This window comes from Mobula hypostoma, chromosome 23 (assembly GCF_963921235.1).
Source record: "Mobula hypostoma chromosome 23, sMobHyp1.1, whole genome shotgun sequence".
In the NCBI taxonomy this organism is placed as follows: Eukaryota; Metazoa; Chordata; class Chondrichthyes; order Myliobatiformes; family Myliobatidae; genus Mobula; species Mobula hypostoma.
In genome coordinates, this window is record NC_086119.1 from 59,838,223 (window position 1) to 59,858,657 (window position 20,435).

Here is a 20,435-nt window from a genome sequence, read left to right on the forward strand (position 1 = left end):
GGAAAGCAAAATTATAATTTTATGTAATTTATAGTTTTTTAAAATATATTGCACCATACTGCTGCCATAAAACAATAAATGCCAGTGATATTAAACCTGATTTTGATTTGGAAAGTGAGGATAATAGTCATTGAGACAAACAACGGATATGAGCTGAATGGTCAGTGGAAAAGAATGGTGCAGGAGTTACCATGGGGTGGCCTAACTCCAAATACATTGAATATAGTCTTTCACCCCTCCAACAACACACCAGGCACCTGAGCAAGAGAAAGTGGGTGATGAGAGAGGTGCAGTTCAGGGACAAGGGAAAAATTAGGGGGACAGGGAAATAGAAGATCGATGAGTACTGAGCAACACCACACTTAATCCACTGGGAGAAGAAATAAGCACACTGTACTTGCTCTAGACATTTATTAATAAGTCATATTACACCCATCCTGTAAATACACAATTCAGGGAATTTAACTTGCAAGCTAGTACAAAAAAAAAGCAACACATGCCTGTGGGATTGGCATGTTCTCAGTCACCTTACAAAATGCAAACAAAAACACTTGTAGTTTTGTTACAGATGGTCAAGATAACACTGCTAGTTTTAAAATCCAGTTCAGAATGCCTGGGGAAAATGATACAAAAACAAATCTGAACAGGTTCTCATTTACAAATGGTACTCCAGTGAACATTATAAGTATCCCATTGAAGGCACATGGTAACTGAGCTGCATCACTTATGTGTTGTCACCACATATTCAATATCGGAGTTTAACAACAGAGAAAGGTGCAAAACTACAGTGTGATCAGGTTGTTTTGATTCCTTACACATTTATGGCTAAAACACTCTTACAGCTAGCAGTATTTCAGCAGACTGTTATCAGACAAATCCAGAAAAGGTGAGAGAGAAAACAAAATTATATAACTTTCTCTCTGAACTTCTTGAGAAGCCGTCAAATATCACCCACTTGCTCATTAGTATCATTTGCATGTCCAGATTTTAGTTGACCCAAGAATTCTACTCTGAAAATCCAGCCCAATGACACGTGGAGTGCTTACTACCACTCTCTGAGCTCCTTCAGGTACTTGTATCTTTGCTGCTAGCGAGTGGCTGTGCTGGTTCGGTTCTCCCTGGGAGGAGGAATTGGAATACCCTGCTTGGAAGTATCCACCTTGCATTTTGAGAAGCAACCCACAGAGACAAACAGATTATGGAGTTACTGATTTATCACAATGGATGGGTGATGAAGGGGAGGGATAGTAAACGTAATAATCACACCACAATTAAACATGCACTGGCACTCCCTCCTGGTTAAACTTTAGGAAGTGGTATCACTGCACTAAAGTGAAGGGATATCAGAATGCCATTGTCCTTAATGAGAAACAGCTACATCTGTTCACAGCATCCAAGCATTGACTGGTGCAGCGTGGCCTATTGACCAGCGACCAGCAGTAACCACATTATCAAACCAAACTCCCTCACCTCCACTCCTGAGTCCCTCAACAATCCTAATAAACTGACTGAAATGATTAATTGAATTGCTACAAAAGTAAGCTAGTTCCGACAGTTCTCTTATCCTTTCAGAAACCAAGTATAACCACTAATACACAGTGATGAATCACCCCTCTGGAGGGGCTGACTGACATGAAGAACTCTGACTGTAGGCGTTTTCTATATTAATACAGCAGATGGAGTTTTTAATTGGGGCAGGGGGAACTGCGTCTGTGGTAGAAACTGGAGAGATTTAATTGTCGCTTAAGTGCTTGGTTTAATGTTCTGGAAAACAGCCTTTCAGTTATGATGCATTCAGTTTTTAAACCAATGGAAGCTGTGGTTGTAATTTCTGATCCGTTACTACAGAAAGTACTGTACATCATACCACAAATTAACCAGGCCTTCAATATGGTGCTGGAACAGTGCTGCGTAGCTTAGCTGCACGAAGTTGTTAAAATTTAAATGACGTGACTGCACGTTTTACTTGAGTTACACCTGCCTGGCATAACTGCAGAATGGTCTGCTCTGTGCCAGCCCATGCTCCTGACCAGGGTCTAGAATGCAAGGCATCTGACACAAGACAACACCTCCATCTCAACTACCACAGAACCTCCATTCCTGATAGGTCTATAGGAATCAGCAAGCACCACCCTCCGAGTGGACAACATAAAAGCTTACAAAGACATCAATGCACTCTTTAACCTGGCTGCTCGCAGTAGCAGCGTGATCTGCTTGAACTCTGTAAACTAGCCCTGTGTTCCAGTTTGAAATTCACTCCCCACACACAGCCCAAGTCTGAAAGGGAAAATTCAACAACTTAACTGAGTGGTGCCTTCAGCTAAATTGAAGAATCCCGACATGCCTACTTTACACTCTACTGAATACTGCAAGGGAACACTGCACTGTTCATAAGTGAACATGCAGCAGATGCCAATGGAACTAAAACTCAACATTTAAGCAGTAACTTGACAACAAAAAAAACCCCAAAAAATATACTGTTTTTATAACCTGTCTGAAAAATAACCCACGTTAATGGGATCAATGGAGTAGCTGGATGATCTGAGCACCAGAACTTCTCAATCTGTGTTGTGAATGATGGTCTCATCCGTGGGATATACTGAATATTTCACAACTACAGCATTTTAAGACATTTAAATAATTAAGACACAGACAATTATTAAACATATTAAAAATTTGCTTTTAATTACATGGAAACACAAACTAAAGGTAATTCTTCAGGAGGTCATGAGCACTACCATCTGAATTCATTATCCTCCTTTTTCCCAGCGTCCACAGTATAAAAATATTGAACAGATTACATTACATCATCTACTTCAGTTTTCTACAGTTTAGAGGCCAATATAGACGGAAACAAATGCTTGTCTCTCAAGCAGCTTTGCAATCATCAGGGTGTGTACATCGTACTGAATAAAGTAGAAAAGAAAAAGCCAATAAATTTCTTAATAGTAACATGATCGATATAACACATATGTTTGTATGGCGCCTTGAAGCTCACACCCTAGAAATTTATTATGTTCTACTAAACCTGAACACATCACAAGTGGAGCACAGGAAACAAGCAGTTTAAGATATTAACTGAATGTAAGTTTCAGGTATGGTATATAAAATGATTCAGACGTTTAGTACTTAAATGCCTGTGACTTCCCATCCACCTATCAATTACTTTATATGTTAAGAATTATTGAACTCACACTATTGTACATTTCCTTTCTGGCAAAAACACTTGAAACAAAACACTCCCAGTTTAGGGAACTGTACATGCTGGTGCCAGAACTACCATCTCCCTCTTGTTTTTTGCACTAGCCTTCAAATATTGTTTTAATTAGCTATGTGAAATTCTGTAGCTTCAGTGACTGCTTAGTAGTTGCTCTAAGTGAGGCAAATTATTTCTATTGTGAACACACATTTAAAGGAGCCAGGCATGGTGGAAACCAACTGCCTGATTCTGAGCCTTAAACGACTATTCATATCCTCTGGCAAACTGCATGGTATCAAAGGACCTGCCACATCAGAAGATAAGGCAGGCTGCTGAGAAACAGGAAGTAAAGGGGATGGGGCTGAGTATCAAAAGAAAAATGGAAGTACTTGTGCTGAGTCTGCAAACCTATCACTTGGTTTGGAGGACTGAATATCTTGTTTGTGTGCTAGGCAAAGTCCATACCGTATTGATTGTACAGTCCCTTTCCAACAACATGCTTACCATCAGCAATACGTTCAATATTATTGCTGAGCACAAACATGAAAACTCTGAGGACACGGAGGGCAAGAGATACTGTTTCCATTGACAACTGCTAAGAAACAAATCTCCAAAGGGTTCAGCATAGATTTCACCTGTAGGAACCCTCAATAACCAGCAGAGTACTTAACAAAATGTAACTGGTTGCACAGATCCTATCTTGACGTTGGAAGCCGGTGAGTGGGTAAGGGCATTTTCTGTTCTGTAACATCACCCCTACCCTCATGCTGTTATTCTTGACCACCTTAACCTCCCACTCCCCCCCATCCCAAATCTACACGATAACCACAACTTCCCTCAATATCTGATGGGATCTCTTGGACTTCAGCTCAAGTTTAGTTATTGCCCACATTCCACTCAACGGAGAGATAATCAACGACAGAGGGAATAGGCAACACTGCCAAGTCTCACCCTATTCTTGGCATGTTCACACACCTGCAGCTCTTAAGTGTCAATGAGTGGGTAGCAATGACGTGGAACCTTCCTTCCTGGATTGAAGAAAGGAAACTAACTACAGCATTCTATTGCTTCTTTTGTGATAACTGAAACTTAGTACCAATCAGGCTGAGGCCAACCACAGAGCCTACCTGTTTTATACAGATCCATGTAGCATCAAATGACATCCTAACCAATGAAAGCCTCATGGGCTCTGTATCAGACCCTCATTTAATGTGTGTATTTACCCACAGCGTTTATAAGGAAAGCATCAAATAACCAATATTGTAGGATTTCATTTTTTTTACAAAGTCACTTAAACCTGCAACTCAAAACACAAGACATTCTGCAGATGCCCTAAATCCAGAGTAATACACAGAAAATGCTGGAGGAACTTAGCAGGGCAGGAAGTATCAACGGAAAAGAATGAACAGCCAACCTTTTGGACTGAAATCCTTAATCAGGACGAAGGCTCTCAGCCTGAAACAGCGACTCTTTATTCCTTTTCATACATGTGTCCTGACCTGCTGAGTTCCTCCAGCATTTTCTATGTTAAATCTGCAATTTATTGACACAGAAGTTAGTCTCCCACTAACAAATAACGGTTGATATATCTTGTTCCTCTAGTAGTGGCAGAATACCGATTTTTAAGAGTCTTGTTTTTCCATTAGTGTTGGACGCCAAACTCCACACAATTTAAGATACAATTTCAGAGATGAACAATAAAAAGTGTGCACTGATAAGCCCCAAGCAAAGAGGTTAAACTAAACTCCTACTGCAATACTTACAGCACCCATACCCACATAACAAAAATATATTGAGGTACTGAAGGTGCATTAAAAAAAGTACACTGATGGTGCCAAAACTGAGAGACCATCAGGAAAAGGCTGAAGACACTGGCCTTGACCATTTAATGAAAAATGCTCAGGTTTAGCCTTGCAGACTTTTAAGCCTGGCACAGTATATATCTTATGTACAGAAGCTATTTCTACATGTCAGGGGGATGTCAAATCTTGAACTCTATAGGTAAGCTATTCATTAATAAATCTTTAAAAAAAAATCAGGAGAACCTCCTTTATCCAGAGTGATTAACGTGCTACCAAGTTACATGCACAGAAGTACTTCAGAGGAAGTTACATCTGTGAGTAGATAGGAATAGCTTACAATGATGAATCTGGGTGACACAAGGTGTCATGGAGCACATACAGCATCACAGACACACTGCACCAAATAATTTGTTTCACTGCTACAGGTCCTCTCTTGTAAACCTGAATTAACAATCAAAATTTTAGATGTCCCAATTATTTAAATCTTGACAAAAAGTAAATAATGTCATCCTGCTTTTAGAATTATTTAAGTCATGGTGACAAAGAAACTGTCAGACTAGTGAAGCAGTGTTCAGAAACTGCAGGGTTTCTATGCTTTAAATGTGCCCCAGGTCTGATTTCTCTTCTTTTGAATTGTCAACTTTGCCCTCTTTCTTCAAAAGTGCACTCATGTTTTCTAGCAGAAATAGGTGCTGTCACCCACTAGGCTTCCAGCCAAGGAGAGTCAAGCTCATTTGTTGCCATCGTATTGTCACCCACCTGAGACCAACTGGCTTGGCAAAGATCAGGATCAAACTCACTTGATAAACTCTTGAGATCAGATCAAAGTACTGTTGGTACAGCAAATTTTTTTTATTACATTTCATAAAGCAAATTCTGGATACTTGGGGAAAAAAAGGGAATAAAAATACTGAATGCATTTTTATACAAATATGATTAAAAGGAAACTACAAAATTTTATGAAACCTTAAATATGCAACAAACAGAATTGGATCCTGGGAAAGATCTTTAGTATCCAATACCTCATTACTCTATGGCCAAAGGAAACTCTCCTGAAGTTAGATCTTTGACTTCATAACAATATGTCTGCTACCTCTTTACTTATTTGGTCATTATAGATTTTTTAAGTAGCTTATTTCTGTTATTCAGTGCTTTATAAATGATATGGCACCTGCAAGTTAGTCTACCAAATGCTTAATAGGAGTTGAGAAAACATCACTTTGCAAGCTGTCATATCATTGTTTGAGCAAAGCTTAAATAAAATCCAGCAAGACTAAATCACAACTTGGGAATCACCATTTCTTTGGTAACATCCATGGCTATACAACCAGACTATTGCTTTGTCAAAGGTTAAAAAAGGCTTTTTTGATTAAATGTATATTTTGTGTTATTCCTATCAATGTACATCACTATTTGAGAAAACGTACTTTTCATCTATGATCATTAATTTTTGTTAATCAAGCACCTCCTTTGACAAAAGGAATCCAAGAAAGTAATAATAAAAAAAAAGCTAAACATAAACTAGATAATAGAAATCTGAAATAAAAACCCTAGAAAATACTAAAAATAGTCGGGCAGCACCTGTGGTAAAAGTTAGAGAATCTATTTGCCGGGCCAGTGACCTTTCATTAGAAGTTATTTTCCATTCTCTTCAATTATATAAAAGATTCAATCAATATAGAAAAACCTGTACTTGTTAACTGCTTTAATACAGATCATACTGTTTCCACTCAGTGCTGTTCTTTCCGCTATCCATGAAGGCACTGATTTGGGGGTTACAGTAGACTCTGGGTTTTGTTTTGTGAGCCTAGACACTGAGTAGTGGCATTAACCTTAAATGGGATGAGACCTAATAAACCTGATCTGTGGCCACATGAGCAAAATCACTGCATAATGATCAGCTGGTAAAGCTGCTGTCTCATAGCGCTGAAGAACCAGGTTCAATTCTCACCATGACTGTGACTTTCTTCCAGGTGCTCCAGTTTCCTCCCACATCCTAAAGGCTTGTGGGTAAGTAGGTTCTACAGACTGCTCTGAGTGTGTAGATTGAGTGGTAGTTGATGAGAATGTTGGAGAATAGAAGAAACACAGGATTAGTGTAGAAATAGTGTTATCTGCTGACTGACTTTGGGAATCAAGGGGCCTGTTTCTGTGCTGCACCTCTCTGTGATAAGTGTTAGCAATGTATTTACCAGTGTTTGTAATAAAAATAATTAATCAACACACTCAATAGCCCAAGGTAGTTTCCAAAGGTCACTGAATCAGGAATCAGGACTGTAAGATCATTTTTCTCACCTATATGACCATTAGGCTGAAATGCTTCTACTAGTTAATGACAAAAGGCTCAAACCTGGAAATTGAACAGGTGGCATTTAAAATGTGACATCATAAAAATGAATAATGTATATAAACAACAAATTAGTCTTTGAAATGTAAACAGACCAGATAAATCTTAATCTAAACAGAACAGTTATTGGAAACTATTTCTGGGATAATTAAGTTACTTTCAATCCAGTGATAAGTGAAGGATAACTCTTAAGTTTTAGACACTTAAACAAGGCAAAGAAAGGGAACGAATTAGCTATGTGTACCCTACTCTTTAATATGTAGCTTTAATGTAGATGACATAGAATATGTTCATTCTCTGCAGGGTGTGACACTGTTAATTGAAAGAATATTTGATAACACCATCAACTAGTCCTTCAAGGTGCCTCTGCGTCTACTTCAGAGAAGCTGCAAGAACAGCTGATAGATGGGAAAATGCTTTATTTGAAAAACATTGCTGTGTATATGCCAGACTCGACCTGATGAAGTGTTCCAAACTCAGAACCATCCAAGTAGAAAATTCCCCAGCACAAAGCTTTAAGAAACATATACATATATATTAGAAAACAAGACAAAACAGGATAAATAACCACATATTACTAATGTATCTATAACATTAACTTAAACACAAAAGTAGAGATGGCAAAAGAATTTTCATCCCATCCAAATAAATCACAGAAACTTGAATGAAAGGGTTAATGATTCAGCTATACTAGCTAAGATGGGGAAACTACACTTGGACCTGGATTTCTTTAAAGATACAACCGGTCTCTTGTAACAAGGCTCAATTGGCATCTGAGCCACCTCCGCGACCCCTCTGTCTGATCAGCTTTGGACATGGTTCTGGTGCTGAAAGACAGCTTGGGGATACTTGCAGTTATAGACCTTGTGAACATAGTGTTTCTTTGAAATACTATTTTTAAAGTTATTTTTTCTCTCACTTGATTTCTTCTCACTAACCACCTGTGTGCCCCTACCCCACCCTCCAGTTCTCCCAGGCTGATTCGCCACCTTAAATCCTCTCTTCAAGTCCTGCAGCTTTTACTGCAACTGTTAGATTCACAACAACATAATCATCCAAACAAATAAAGCACTCAAACAAGGTTAGATATCCACACTTTACCCTCTTCCCCTTCATGTCCAGATTCTGGAGCAACCAATTCAAATCTAATTGACAAGCAACTCCATGACTTAAGATGACCATCGTCTGGATGCAATCACACCATACCCAAGGAGTTTCAGTTTGCATCTTAATTTTAATGTGAGGCCAAGTCTGTAAATGTTAATGCATTTATGATCATTCTACTGTAAAGAGAATAGATGGTTTCACGTTAGCCAAATAAACATCTAATTTTAATCACACTACTAAGTAACAATCATTTCTTTACACTGCACCCTTTAGTTCTGCTGCACTCAAACAAGGGTTTATTGTTTAGATGCACAACTCAAGCTGAAAACATGATGTACAAAATTTAGAATAGAAGCATCAATTTAATTCAGTTCATTCTTCCTCTTTTTTTACCAACGGTAATTTTACCAAAGCATCACATAACTTCTTTAACAAATCATTGAGCTCAATTTCACCCCATTGCTAATCAATAAATTATCAATAACTTCCGAGAGCTACATTTACCCTGTGATCGACAAATTGAAAGTCTGATGCAACTGTCTCTAAGGACTTTGACTTGTGTCTAACAGCCCTTTTCCTGTCCCACACATCTTATTTCTACATATTTCAAGAGTTTTATGACCAATCTTCAGGCTTCCCATAAACTGGACAAAATGCTCCAGCTCCCAACCCAGATTCTCTTTTTTTCCACTAATTACTTTAATTAATATAATGTATTCAACAAAACTCTTTCATCCCTTTGGAATGCAGTCATTCACTACTCTGAAGAGATTAGTGTCCAATATCAAAAGATCAAAACGGCGGTTACAATGCACAGGAAAATGATACAAGAATGAGGCTTTGGGTGACTTAAACTGGTTTCATTAAACACCGAATTAGATTGAAGAGCTTTTGTGTGTTAAAAGGCTTCAGTGACAAAATACTTTTAAAAGGTATTGAATTTCTAAATGTTTAAACCTCAAAACATTGTAGCATGCTGACAAAGGACTTGAGGCTCCCTCCACCCGCCAGTAGTTAATGACCGCAGAAAACTTTCATTTAGAAACTTGTCAGTTTACTTTGCAGTTAAATGCAAGTCTGTGGAATCTTGGCTTATCATTATCTCAATGTACTTGTAAATGTGTTTATGAATACTACTACTTTTGAAGTCATCTAGATACATTTTTCCACAACTTAGTCATATATACCAAATAATAACCAGCACAAACACACACGGCTATCAGTTAAAACTGTGCCAAAGATGTTTGTATTTTGAGAAGTTCTTTTCAAAGTATAAAGGGGTTGCAATAGACTGATCAAAAGTTAAATACTGCAGATGTTGAAAATCCGAAATAAAAACAGAAAATGCTGGAAAGACTTAATAGGTAAGGCAGCATCTATGGACAGGAAAAAATGTTAAAATCTCAGGATGAAGAACTGACATTTACTGTGTTTTTCACCCTTTTCACAAATGCTGCCTGATACTAAGTACAGATGTATAATTGGCTGTCTCTTACTTTACATGTCAATCCATGGCTGACTCTGACTTTTACTCTCTATCAACTACAGCACTCAGATAATTCTGATTGTTGTGCACCTAGGTCTTTGTAAGAGGGTACCCAATAAGAATCAATGGCTTCTGCAAGAGATTCTCCTTCTGGGATCTGAAGTTACAATTACTTATTTTTTTAAAAATCTGTTTATTACTAAAATGATTTTAACACCTGTTATCTAATTCATTCCATAATGTCCTTTCTAAATTAAAAAGACATCATGGTATATTTTTAGTATGTTAAAAATACAAATTGCTCATTTTTAACAAATTTCATCGGAAAGACACTAGCTAGCTGGCATAGAGGTGTATCACTATAACAATCTGATCAGAAACTGTCAAATGGAAAAATCAGCTGCAGGAGCCAACCCCCAATTCACATATTGAATGTGGTAACAAATGCACCTGCTGCATCCAAGATTTAGGGCAATTGATACCTACTGCGCAAGGAATCATCATTTGCCAAAGGCAATGTCCTGGAGTACACAAAATCTGATAGTCATGTTGGTACAGACCACACCATCCAAAAGGTACTGTTAGCTTTTCAATCCCATCCCAACCGGCAGTGTTTGTTTTGGATGTCTTAAAAAATGTGATCATTCTGATCGCTGCTTCTCAACCCTGACCATGTTTTATAATTTGAGGAGTTGCTCTTGAATAAGATCTCACTTTTGGTCAGCAGGGTCCTCGGCACTCTGCTTGTGTTCTTGGTCTGGACCAGGATCAGGATCAGGATCAGGATCAGGATCAGCCAAAGTTGAGCCGAACGCATTCTGCACAATTTGAAATCCAAATGACTCCAAAAGAGACATGTTCTGATGGGTTGAAAAGGGTGAGCTTAGGCTAGTAGGCAAGTCATTCAGTGCTCCCTCACTGGGTTTGACATGGGCCTTCAGCATATGCTTATTCAGGTAGGACTTTGATTTAAAGACAGAGCCACAGTCTGGGCAGGTGTACTTCTTCGGTTCTGCATACAATTCAGCATTGGTCTCAACTTTAACTTTCCCATTGTTGAGGTCACACTGAAAAGACTCATCCTGGTCATGTTTCAGAGGAGACTTAAGGTCACTGATATCTGAGAGATCTGCAAAGGAGTCAGAGTTGTCCTGCAGGTCCTGATGCTGGCACTTCAGCCCATCTATCTCACCATCTGCAAAAACACAACAAAATATTACAGTACTTCATGGTAGGAAATTCAGAAACAAAGCAAATGCTTAATTTCATTACCCAGAGCCACCATACTTCATCAATATTTTGATGAGACTACAGACTGAAAGACATCTTTCATTTCAAGAACCTGTTTCCAATGAAAGCTGTTCTATTAATTTACACAATTAACTCATTGACTAATAATATTTCAATCAAGAAATTACAAAAAGCAGGATTTGCTGAAAACAATGATAATTTCCTGGAATAATAATTTACCAGCATTTGTTTGTGTCAGAGAATTAGAACCCAAACCTAAAGGCCTAGTCTATTGATCTCAGCACTCTCTGAAAGTAATAAACAGCTAAAATGATGACAGAATGTCAAGAAATACAGTGCACACAATGTGGTAACTTAAAATTCCAATTCAGTCAGCCAGACTCTGAAAACGAGATAAAAGGCAGAAGCCAGAAGAGAGCAAAACAGAAGTTAAAGCTGAGCGGAGGTTCGCTCATATCTACTCTGTGTCATTAGCAGAGCAACTGGGGAATCTACAAGGCCAGACAAGACAACAGTTCAATATCATAAGAGTTCCGAATATTGAAAACACATTTCCCATATTCCTTACAAACAATGAAACAAATGAACTTTGAAGCAACTTTTATAAAATGTGCATTAGGTTTATTATCAGTGATATACGTGGCAAGATGTGTTGTGTTGTGGCAGCTGTACAGTGCAGGACAAAAATTACTATAAGTTAGGAAAAAAAGGGAACAGGCCCTTTGGCCTATCTCATCTCTGTCAAATTGGGTGCCTTGTAAACTAGTCCCACTTGCCTGCATTTGGTCCAGATCTAAACCTTCTCAATTCATTAACCTGTTCAAACCGTCCTTTAAACATTGTAAATGTACCTGCCTCATTCACTTCCTCTGGTAGCTCATTCCATACACCCACCACCCTCAGGGTGGAAAACCTGAACTTCAAGTTCCCTTTAAACCTACACGCTCTAGTTTCAGACTCCCCAACCTGGAATAAAAGAATGTAACTCTGCACTTTATCTATATCCTTCATGATTTTATAAGTTCTGTAACGTAACTCTGGGGAAAACAGTCCCAGCCATCAAGTCTCTCCTCCTAACTCTCTAGCTAACTAAACAGAGAGAAAAAACACAAATAAAGTAAGCTGTGAGTGAACATCTTTTTGAAATTTTCTCCAAAAGATTCTTCAGTGCTTGTTACAGAATTCACTCATTAAACAGTGTTACTAAAGGACTGGTGCCAATTATTTTAGCAGGTTTTGGTATGAGATGGCTAACAGTAACCATATAACAATTACAGCACAGAAACAGGCCATCTCGGCCCTTCCAGTCCGTGCCGAACTCTTACCCTCACCTGGTCTCACCAACCTGCACTCAGCCCATAACCCTCCATTCCTTTCCTGTCCATATATCTATCCAATTTGACTTTAAACGACAACATTGAACCAGCCTCAACCACTTCTGCTGGAAGCTCGTTCCACACAGCTACCACTCTCTGAGTAAAGTTCCCCCTCATGTTACCCCTAAACTTTTGCCCTTTAACTCTCAACTCGTGTCCTCTTGTTTGAATCTCCCCCATTCTCAATGGAAAAAGCCCAACCACGTCAACTCTATCAATCCCCCTCATAATTTTAAGCACCTCAATCAAGTCCCCCCTCAACCTTCTACGCTCCAAAGAATAAAGACCTAACTTGTTCAACCTTTCTCTGTAACTTAGGAGATGAAACCCAGGCAACATTTTAGTAAATCTCCTCTATACTCTCTCAATTTTATTGACATCTTTCCTATAATTTGGTGACCAGAACTGTACACAATACTCCAAATTTGGCCTTACCAATGCCTCATACAAATTCAACATTACATCCCAACTTCTATACTCAATGCTCTGATTGATAAAGGCCAGCAGACCAAAAGCTTTCTTCACCACCCTATCCACGTGAGATTACACCTTCAGGGAACTATGCACCATTATTCCTAGGTCCCTCTGTTCTACAGCATTCTTCAATGCCCTACCATTTACCATGTATGTCCTATTTTGATTAGTCCTACCAAAATGTAGCACCTCACATTTTTCAGCATTAAACTCCATCTGCCATCTTTCAGCCCATTCTTCTAACTGGCCTAAATCTCTCTGCGAGCTTTGAAAACCTACTTCATTATCCACAACGCCACCTATCTTAGTATCATCTGCATACTTACTCATCCGATTTACCACCCCATCATCCAGATCATTAATATATATGACAAACAACACTGCACCCAGTACAGATCCCTGAGGCACACCGCTACACACCGTCCTCCAATCTGTCACACAGTTATCCACCACTATTCTCTGGCGTCTCCCATCCAGCCACTGCTGAATCCATTTTACTACTTCGATATTAATGCCTAATGATTGAACCTTCCTAACTAACCTTCCGTGTGGAACCTTGTCAAAGACCTTACTGAAGTCCATATAGACAACATCCACCGCTTTACCCTTGTCAACTTTCCTAGTAACCTCATCAAATAATTCAATAAGATTTGTCAAACATATGGACTCCCATACTGTTAGGGGTCTAGATGGTTTAGAGTTTGTAAAATGTGTTCAGGAAAGTTTTCTAAATCAATATATAGAGGGACCAACTAGAGGGGATGCAATATTGGATCTCCTGTTAGGTAACGAATTAGGGCAAGTGACAGAAGTCTGTGTAGGGGAGCACTTTGGTTCCAATGATCATAACACCATTAGTTTCAATTTGATCATGGACAAGGATAGATCTGGTTGAGGTTCTGAACTGGAAGAAGGCCAAATTTGAAGAAATGAGAAAGGATCTAAACAGCGTGGATTGGGACAGGTTGTTCTCTGGCAAAGATGTGATTGGTAGGTGGGAAGCCTTCAAAGGGGAAATTTTGAGAGTGCAGAGTTTGTATGTTCCTGTCAGGATTAAAGGCAAATTGAATAGGAATAAGGAACCTTGGTTCTCAAGGGATATTGCAACTCTGATAAAGAAGAAGAAGGAGTTGTACGACATGTATAGGAAACAGGGGGTAAATCAGGTGCTTGAGGAGTATAAGAAATGCAAGAAAATACTTAAGAAAGAAATCAGGAGGGCTAAAAGAAGACATGAGGTTGCCTTGGCAGTCAAAGTGAAGGATAATCCAAAGAGCTTTTACAAGTATATTAAGAGCAAAAGGATTGTAAGGGATAAAATTGGTCCTCTTGAAGATCAGAGTGGTCAGCTTTGTGCGGAACCAAAGGAAATGGGGGAGATCTTAAATAGGTTTTTTGCGTCTGTATTTACTAAAGAAGCTGGCATGAAATCTATAGAATTGAGGGAATCAAGTAGTGAGACCATGGAAACTGTACAGATTGAAAAGGAGGAGGTGCTTGCTGTCTTGAGGAAAATTAAAGTGGATAAATCCCCAGGACCTGACCGAGTGTTCCCTAGGACCTCGAAGGAGACTAGTGTTGAAATTGCGGGGGCCCTGGCAAAAATATTTAAAATGTCGCTGTCTACGGGTGAAGTGCCGGAGGATTGGAGAGTGGCTCATGTTGTTCCGTTGTTTAAAAAAGGATCGAAAAGTAATCCGGGAAATTATAGGCCGGTGAGTTTAACGTCAGTAGTAGGGAAGTTATTGGAGGGAGTACTAAGAGACAGAATCTACAAGCATTTGGATAGACAGGGGCTTATTAGGGAGAGTCAACATGGCTTTGTGCGTGGTAGGTCATGTTTGACCAATCTGTTGGGAGTTTTTCGAGGAGGTTACCAGGAAAGTGGATGAATGGAAGGCAGTGGATATTGTCTACATGGACTTCAGTAAGGCCTTTGACAAGGTCCTGCATGGGAGGTTAGTTAGGAAAATTCAGTCGCTAGGTATACATGGAGAGGTGGTAAATTGGATTAGACATTGGCTCAATGGAAGAAGCCAGAGAGTGGTGGTAGAGAATTGCTTCTCTGAGTGGAGGCCTGTGACTAGTGGTGTGCCACAGGGATCAGTGCTGGGTCCATTTTATTAGTCATCTATATCAATGATCTGGATGATAATGTGGTAAATTGGATCAGCAAATTTGCCGATGATACAAAGATTGGAGGTGTAGTAGACAGTGAGGAAGGTTTTCAGAGCCTGCAGAGGGACTTGGACCAGCTGGAAAAATGGGCTGAGAAATGGCAGATGGAGTTTAATACAGACAAGTGTGAGGTATTGCACGTTGGAAGGACAAACCAACGTAGAACATACAGGGTTAATAGTAAGGCACTGAGGAGTGCAGTGGAACAGAGGGATCTGGGAATACAGATACAAAATTCCCTAAAAGTGGCGTCACAGGTAGATAGGGTCGTAAAGAGAGCTTTTGGTACATTGGCCTTTATTAATCGAAGTATTGAGTATAAGAGCTGGAATGTTATGATGAGGTTGTATAAGGCATTGGTGAGGCCGAATCTGGAGTATTGTGTTCAGTTTTGGTCACCAAATTACAGGAAGGATATAAATAAGGTTGAAAGAGTGCAGAGAAGGTTTACAAGGATGTTGCCGGGACTTGAGAAACTCAGTTACAGAGAAAGGTTGAATAGGTTAGGACTTTATTCCCTGGAGCGTAGAAGAATGAGGGGAGATTTGATAGAGGTATATAAAATTATGATGGGTATAGATAGAGTGAATGCAAGCAGGCTTTTTCCACTGAGGCAAGGGGAGAAAAAAAACCAGAGGACATGGGTTAAGGGTGAGGGGGGAAAAGTTTAAAGGGAACATTAGGGGGCGCTTCTTCACACAGAGAGTGGTGGGAGTACGGAATGAGCTGCCAGACGAGGTGGTAAATGCGGGTTCTTTTTTAACATTTAAGAATAAATTGGACAGATACATGGATGGGAGGTGTATGGAGGGATATGGTCCGTGTGCAGGTCAGTGGGACTAGGCAGAAAATGGTTTGGCACAGCGAAGAAGGGCCAAAGGGCCTGTTTCTATGCTGTAGTTTCTATGGTTCTATGACCTTCCACGCACAAATCCATGTTGACTATTCCTAATCAGACCCTGTCTTTCCAGATAATTATATATACCATCTCTAAGAATACTTTCCATCAATTTATCCACCACTGACGTCAAACTCACAGGCCGATAATTGCTAGGTTTACTCTTAGAACCCTTTTTAAACAATGGAACAACATGAGCAATACGCCAATCCTCCGGCACCATCCCCGTTTCTAATGATATTTGAAATATTTCTGTCAAGAGCCCCTGCTAACTTCCACACTAACTTCCCTCAAGGTCCTAGGGAATCTCTTGTCCAGACCCGGAGACGTATTACTTTTATATCCTTTAAAAGCGCCAGTACTTCCTCTTCTTTAATTGTCATACTTTCCATAACTACCCTTCTTGTTTCCTTTACCTTACACAATTCAATATCCTTCTCCTTAGTGAATACCGAAGAAAAGAAATTGTTCAAAATCTCCCCCATTGCTTTTGGCTCCGCACATAGCTGTCCACTCTGATTCTCTAAGGGACCAATTTTATCCCTCACTATCCTTTTGCTATTAACATAACTGTAGAAACCCTTTGGATTTATTTTCATCTTACTTGCCAAAGCAGCCTCATATCTTCTTTTAGCTTTTCTAATTTCTTTCTTAAGATTCTTTTTACATTCTTTATATTCCTCGAGCACCTCATTAACTCCAAGCTGCCCCTCCCCTTTTCTACCTATGTCATTGGTACCTATATGTCCCACGACCTCTGGCTCCTCTCCCTCCCACTTCAGGATATCTTGGACGCGATCAGAAACATCCCGGACCCTGGCACCAGGGAGGCAAAATACCATCCGGGTCTCCAGACTGCGTCCACAGAATCGCCTATCTGACCCCCTAACTCTCGAGTCCCCTATTACTACTGCCCTCCTCTTCCTTTCCCTACCCTTCTGAGCTACAGGGCCGGACTCTGTGCCGGAGGCACAGCCACTGTTGCTTCCCCCAGGTAAGCTGTCCCCCCCAACTGTACTCAAACAGGAGTAGTAGTAGTAGTAGTAGTAGTCATCATTTTAATCTTAACTTAAAATAATCAATTAATTTCTATTACCAAGAAGGCAATATTCTAAAATAATTCCATCGAAATTTATCAGGAAACAGTATTTTCATATGATCAAGATAGTTTTTGTGTTGCAAAATGGGTAGTCTGTTTGGACTATCAGAAGGTACATCAGAAGTTGCGAGATAAATATTTCCCATCTTGTTAATGAAATAATATCAAAACTCAGTTCTATATCTGAATGATAACTCATTTTCATGAAGTTTCTAAAATGTAAGTTTTTACAAATTAGCATTTTTTAAACCTAGTTTTGAATTTTATTGATTTCTTTCAAAAATGAAAAATTCTCTGTGTAAAACAGCCTATCGGTTTGATTTTTATATTTTAGGGTGGAGTACATTTTCAGCAAACCTGGTTCCCTATTACTTTAATGATGATTAACCTGGTTAAATTCAGTGTTTTAAATCCAGAATAGACTACCACCCTGATGAATTTCACACAAATGTGCATCACACAAAGTCAATTCTTCATCTAAGACTCATTTTAGTCTGTTCACTTTTTCTTTTAGCCTCCCACTCTACAATCCATCATCTTCCCTTGATATCAAGGCCAGCTAGACTTCTGCTGAAGTTTCTCTCCAGGCGCCAGACTAGAAGCTTACAGCATTTAGTCCCCTCTAAACAATGAATGCGTATTTCTCTTCTGCCTGAACTCATTGCACAGATTGTCCTGCAGGAACTCGGTAAACGAGTGCATGCCACCCATCAACCCATCTCCATAATAGGTTAGCATTTCAGAATGGCAGAGTTGAGAAGCAAATGCATGATTATAAGTAGAGGACCCAAATCCAAAAGTTAAGAAGACGTGCCAACGAAATACAACAACTACTTCTACCTGAAACAGTGAGGGAACCGTTTCCTGACAAACTCTTGGTTTCTTTAATATTTAAATTATTCTTTGATTAGTTTTTTAAATGGATGACTCATGTTGTACTAAAGAAACGTTCTCTTTCTACAGATGCTGTCTGATCTGCTAGGCATTTCCACCATTCTCCTTTTGGCTTCAGTCACCACTGTCGTTCTGGACTGCATTTCAGAACTTTTACAATGCACTTCATTTTTTCCTCTTTTTCTAACTACCTTTAATAAGTCAAGTGGGCAGTCTCATAAGCAACAACTCTGACTTGCACTTTCAAGGATACTTCCTTTGTCATGTATTCTCTCTCGTGCTCTGCAACTTAAAATTTGCTTTCTCACGATACTAATCTGGTGAAAAATCTTTAACCTGAAACACCAACTCTGCTTCTCTTCTTTCAGATGTTCTTTTCAGCAGTTTGTTTTTATTTTACATCTCTACCACCTGCAATATTTTTGACTTCCAATTAAATTCCATCAGCAGTGACTAAAGTCTTATCAGAGCTTAGACAGCAAATTTGATTCTTTTCCTCTTTTCTATCACCCCATCCTGCTAGTCATTTTATTGAATGATAACTCCCCGCCCTGGATATTATCTTGCGGAAAAAGAAAACACAATACTGTGGTGTAAACAACTTCAAGTCTCTTCTCAATACCCCTTGCTCTCTTTATGCAGATTAACCCATACTCAAATGCTCTGACTGGTTGGGATTGGCTAATTCAACTCGGTGAAAGACTTCATGGGTATGTATTTGTGCTTTGTTACAACACAGAGGACACTTGCAGTTATTAATATAACCATTGATAACAACATCTTCCTGATAAAACACGGTTATTCTACAGCAGGTAAAATTAGGACTTACAACAGGATTTATGTAATAGAACTATTTCTGCACATTTCTGCCCACGCACACAATACAAAGAATGATGGCAGTTAGCTTGCCTTGTAACGAGCGTGTTCTGTCAAAGTGAAAAGCCATCTCCCCGCTCTGCGTTTGCTTGTGAATCATGATCTGAGTCTGGGGCTTGCACCGCCTGTCACAAGGATCAGAAGTGTGCGAGGTGGGAAGAGGGACACCATGGTGGGTTTTAATATGGACCCTTAAGTAGGAAGCAGTGGAAAAACCTGAGGAAAAAGACAGATGAGATTCTGTCACTCCATCAGATGAAACCTCAGCACCCAGCCTTCTGAACATCCAATGTTAAAATATTCCTTTCTAATGGGGCTATTTCATGTTCAATACATTTTCTTCTTGGCTACTTCACCCAGTCATTTTTCCCAAACACATGCAATACTTGATGTCAGGCAGCCTCCGTCAGTCTGGATGGGGATGAGGCAACTTTGTCAGTAGCCTTTATAACACATTGGTATCCATGTACTTTATAGGAATATATACATACTTGCATCGTTACACTGAAATGCTTTGTGATTCCCATATTATCAGGCAGGTCTAGGCAACATTACCACCAATGAGACCCATATCCAAAAGCACTTCTGCAGCTCTAAATTGTCAATTTGGCAGCTCACGTTAAGAAGAATAGACTTTAAAATAATATAGCATTTTCTTTAAAACAATTGTAAAAACTCATTACTTTCAATCATAAACTCAGGTTTACAGGGCTGACCATTATTCCAATCTGCTCACCACAGATCAAGCTTGTAAACTCTGTTGAATGCTATGTAAAAATCAGGGCTTGTTGTGAAGCAGATCAGTTATACTTTTAGCTGGACCATCAGTTACAATTGAGGAACAGGATGGACAGAAATTGATGCTGAAATAATAAGATTTCAAATGAATATCAACCAAAGGCATTCTTCTTTCACTCCCTGGAGCTCGAGAAGCCAGCTTAACTGACAGAGACTGTGGGAAAGGTCTGGCTTGACTGATGTCACAGCATGAAATGAAGTACAGTACGTTAAAAAGCAGCTATTAAATAGTTAAAGGGTATTGTCCTGGAGTCAGATGGAGTACACAAACATAAAACCAACTTGGATCTGCAGTTGAAAACAAACTTTTCCATCTTCTTGATGGAAGAGTGGGTATGTGGTGTGGAGAGATCCATCTGTGGAAATCTCTGAATGGGACTGCCATGCAATTCTACGAACACAAACTCAAAAAGAGTAACACTAAGGCAATGAAATAAAGTAGGCTATAATGTGCTGTTCCAATGTAGAACACAGAAAAAGTTAGAAGAGTCTCTTCAAAATGAAAATCTTATAATACCCAATTTTCTAGATGCTATACCACCCAAGAACCTGTCAGAAGCCATCAAGAGCAGCAAAGCAGAAAGTAGTCAGCAGGATTGTTTGGAATGATCATAATCACCAATCGCAGTAGCTCTTGCAGAAAGCAGACT

General features: G+C 39.3%; 1 protein-coding gene across 2 annotated transcripts in view; it reads right to left on the bottom strand.

Annotated features, from left to right (window-relative positions):
• Nucleotides 1-407: 407 nt before the first annotated feature.
• Nucleotides 408-20,435, bottom strand: part of patz1 (POZ/BTB and AT hook containing zinc finger 1) — a 71,050-nt gene continuing 51,022 nt past the window's right edge. Inside the window, exons 4-5 of one of the 2 annotated variants that reach the window (XM_063031804.1) lie at nt 19,021-19,203; nt 408-11,136 (exon numbers count right to left, since the gene is read on the bottom strand). In XM_063031804.1, coding sequence (XP_062887874.1) covers nt 10,652-11,136; nt 19,021-19,203 — 668 coding nt within the window. In that variant the 3' untranslated portion in view covers nt 408-10,651. The remainder of the gene's footprint in view (nt 11,137-19,020; nt 19,204-20,435) is intronic. The other variant, XM_063031805.1, reaches the window with a different exon arrangement.